A 3,547-nucleotide genomic window follows, 5' to 3' on the forward strand; every position below is an offset into this window, starting at 1 on the left:
AAGCCCCCAGCAAAAAGCACCCCCCACAGATAAATAACCCCAGCAGAAATCCCCCAGCAAAAAGCACCCCCTATAAGAGAGCAATGAGCTATTGCTCCCCCAGCAATGAGTTCCTCCCCACAAGCGAATGTCCACAACAGAAGTCATAGTTCAACCTACAGACCTCAGATACAGCACTGTGCTTGGTTGTGTCATATGACATGTCAGAGCAGAGAAGCCTGGGAGAGCCTTCCTTGGCTCTGAGTAGCAGCCTCGGTATCTGAGGCCTGTGCTGCTAGCTGGAAGAAAATAAAGAAAACAAAATGGTGTCACAGTGCCAGGACCCATGGCACCCAGCAGGAGATGTGGGGCAGGTGTCCCAGGCAGGCCCGTCTTTAACACAGGGCAAAAGGGGCAGTTGCCCTGGGCCCAGTTATTGTTGTGGGGCCCAAAGCAGCGGCCCATTGAGCCTGCACTGCTCACTCCCTACCTTGAGATGCGGGATGTTAGTGTCCCGTCCCTTCTCCCCCCTCATCCTCCTGATTTTCCTTATCTCTCCAGAGATAAGACAGACAGCAGAGATCGGCAGATCAGGGCCTTTGTCTGCTCTGCCTAGCAACTGATGACGCTGATGGGCGGGCTGTCATAATTACGTACCTCGGCCCGCATATCACATCATCAGTTGCTAGGCAGAGCGGACAAAAATCCTGATCTCCCGATCTGCTGCTTGTCTGCAAGTAACTGCAGACAAGAAGATCGGGACCTATTTTTTTATCAAAGCACAGGGATCAGAGCCTATCATGCATGCCTAGACCAGCCGGCCCGCCCATCTGCATCATCAGTTGCAAGGCAGACAGGGGGCTGATAAAAAAAATATATAAAATAAATAAATTGATTTGGGATGTTGGGGTGGAGACTGTAGCTGCATGGCAGGTAGAGGGCGTGGCTTGGTGGGTAGGGGCGGGGGCCCAAGAAAATGTTTGCCCAGGGTCCAATCAATATTAAAGACGGCCCTGGTCCCAGGAGTCCAGCGCTAGTTACGCCCCTGCATTGTATATAGAGATCAGTGTGTGCTATAGTCCCCACTGTGTATATAGAGATCCAGGGGTGGACCTACCGGCGATGCAACCGGCTTCTGTGAGGATGGGAGCCTTCTGAGCAGGGTAGCTGCTTTGGGGGGTGGATTTGGATTGGGAGTCTAATTGAGAATCTGGAGGTCACCTATGCCTTTTTCACAGATAGGAACATAAGTGATGCTTCCAATGCTTCAATGTACTTGCAATGTACTGCACATGGTAGATCATTCTACAATTTACCATGTTCCATTGTATCCAATACTCAGGGCCAGTATTGACACTAGGCAAACTAGGCAGCCACCTAGGGCGCACTGCTGGCTAGGGCACAGTCTCGAACACTCCCCCCCTTTATGGCGCCCCCCATCTATTTATAATTGCAAAAGCCAATAGCAGGCTGGCAATTGCACCCGCCCACTGAGCAGAGGAGTGGAACTGAGAGACAACTTTCTCCCTCAGGTCCTCTCCTCTGCTTAGCGGGTGGGGTTTCAATAGCCAGTCTGCTATTGGCTATTTCAAACTAAAATAGCCAATAGCAGCCTGGCTATTGCTCCCGGCTGCTTACTTCCACCTGTTGCCTGCAGAAGCTAGCCGGCAGGAGAATGGGGGGGAGGGATTGGGGTTGTGACATGGGAGGGTGTTGGGGGGTGCAAGTAGCTGGTCTTGCCTAGGTTGCAAAATAGTCTAGCACCAGCCCTGCCAGTACTCCAATATCTTACCCGGTATGACCAACAGGGATTCTGTAATAATTTTGGTCACTGACTACCACTCATGTTTGTTCCTTATTTTTACCCTTAATAAATAGCGGTTTAGCAGGTATATGCAATCTAAAAAAATGCCCTTTTTATTATTTAATGTACACCTGTAGGGAAACTAAAGTTTGTAAACAAGTAACATAATTGAATAGTAGGTACATACCTTAAGAGGTGCGCTTCAGGTTCACATAGAGCTCAAAATCTTGAAGTGCTCTATTATTTAAATTCTGACTTTAGCAAAGAAAGTTGGGCTCTGGCCTCCCCCTCTCACTTTACTGTTGGCCAGAGAGGCTATCAATCACAATGGAAGAACAATGGTGAGTCGAGGGAGACAGTAGGGGGTAAGCCGAAGCTCAACTTTGGCTGCCTAAGTCAAGATTTATATGATAATATGTTCAGAATTTACAGGGTGCTAAAGCACATATCAAAAGGTACATGCAGGCAGCTAATGGAACAAGCTATTTAGTCAAGTTACTAATCATTTCATACATTTTAAAGTGTCAACATGTTTTATATCTGATAAAAGCAATTTAATTCACTGTATTATAAATAACTGGCCTTCACTTTCTAACAAAAGTTTTTGTTAACCTCTTTAGGAAAGAAGAAATCAGCAGACAAAGAAAATACACAGGCCTCGGTAATACCATTTTGAAAGCATTCTGTTCATTTTACCTTTGTTATAGTTACATTACCCAACTATAAAACATGGAGAGTATGCGGCCTTCTTTTTTTGTACCAGTGGTTTTATTTTTTAAACTTTATGTTTTAGGTCATAAGTAACCTAGAGCATTTGTTTCCAAATAGAAGATGCCATATGTACTTTATCTAGACTAAGGCAGCATTTCCACACTGGAGTTCTCATTATCCATATGTGGTATCCTTGTTTCTACATATGAGCTCAGGTGTTTGCATTTGTTAACACTAAAATAATTATAATCCAATGTACAAATGATATTCTAAGTATATGTGGACAGTGTATTTCACAATAATGCAGGGTATAGTGCCGATATACAGTATAACATCAAAAGAGAACTATGGGGTAAGTGTTTTTCCCCATAGTTCTCTTCAGGGTCACAGGAAGATATATAATAGCATCCTCCCGTGACCCAAAGCTCAGTACATCGCGAGCTACAGCTCACGGTAAACTGAGACCGCCTCAGCCGGGATCCTTACAATGCTGTGGAGATCCACCCAGCTGCGTGATTTTCACTCACCTCATAGTTCTCCTTTATTACTCTGTAGGTTTTGTAATGAAAAAAAATTAATGAGATCCCTTTGTCGCTTGCTTATATTAGCTGTCATGTGATCGCTAACATCTGTTTTTCTTCTTTCTTCTTCCGCTCATCTGTTTTAGGCAAAGTACGAGATCCCCCTGCTCTTCCTCTACCTGTGTGGAAATCTGGCATTCCTGATCACACTCCTTGTGGGAATTAGCCAATCATAGTGCAGAAGATAAATAGATATAAACAGATAAGAAGATGTTGGACTTTATATTGATATATAGTTTTTGCCATATGGAGAATAGAGAATGAATGCATTTTCTGTACAGAAGGAGGCGTTTTTAATCATGATTAAATCATAATTGCATTTAGTTCTTTGAACTGAAGTAGCAAGAACCTTATTTTATAAAGCAGCCATTCAATAGCAGGTTTTATTTATTTTTAACACTTTTTTACTTTTTATTTTAACATTGACTGGATGCTCTAACATATTTCTGTACAATAAAATGTATTGTCTATG

The 3,547-nt window shown here is 43.8% G+C and overlaps 1 protein-coding gene across 1 annotated transcript in view; it reads left to right on the top strand.

Moving 5' to 3' along the window:
- LOC108800490 (putative ferric-chelate reductase 1) overlaps nucleotides 1–3,251 on the top strand; it is a gene marked incomplete at its 5' end in the record, with an annotated part of 37,296 nt that extends 34,045 nt beyond the window's left edge. The window contains 2 exons of the mRNA XM_018572474.1: nucleotides 2,404–2,444; nucleotides 3,162–3,251. Coding sequence (XP_018427976.1) covers nucleotides 2,404–2,444; nucleotides 3,162–3,251 — 131 coding nt within the window. The remainder of the gene's footprint in view (nucleotides 1–2,403; nucleotides 2,445–3,161) is intronic.
- Between the last annotated feature and the right edge of the window lie 296 nt (nucleotides 3,252–3,547).

The sequence above is a fragment of the Nanorana parkeri genome, unplaced genomic scaffold (assembly GCF_000935625.1).
Source record: "Nanorana parkeri isolate BGI_ZX_2015 unplaced genomic scaffold, ASM93562v1 scaffold2045, whole genome shotgun sequence".
Taxonomy (NCBI): Eukaryota; Metazoa; Chordata; class Amphibia; order Anura; family Dicroglossidae; genus Nanorana; species Nanorana parkeri.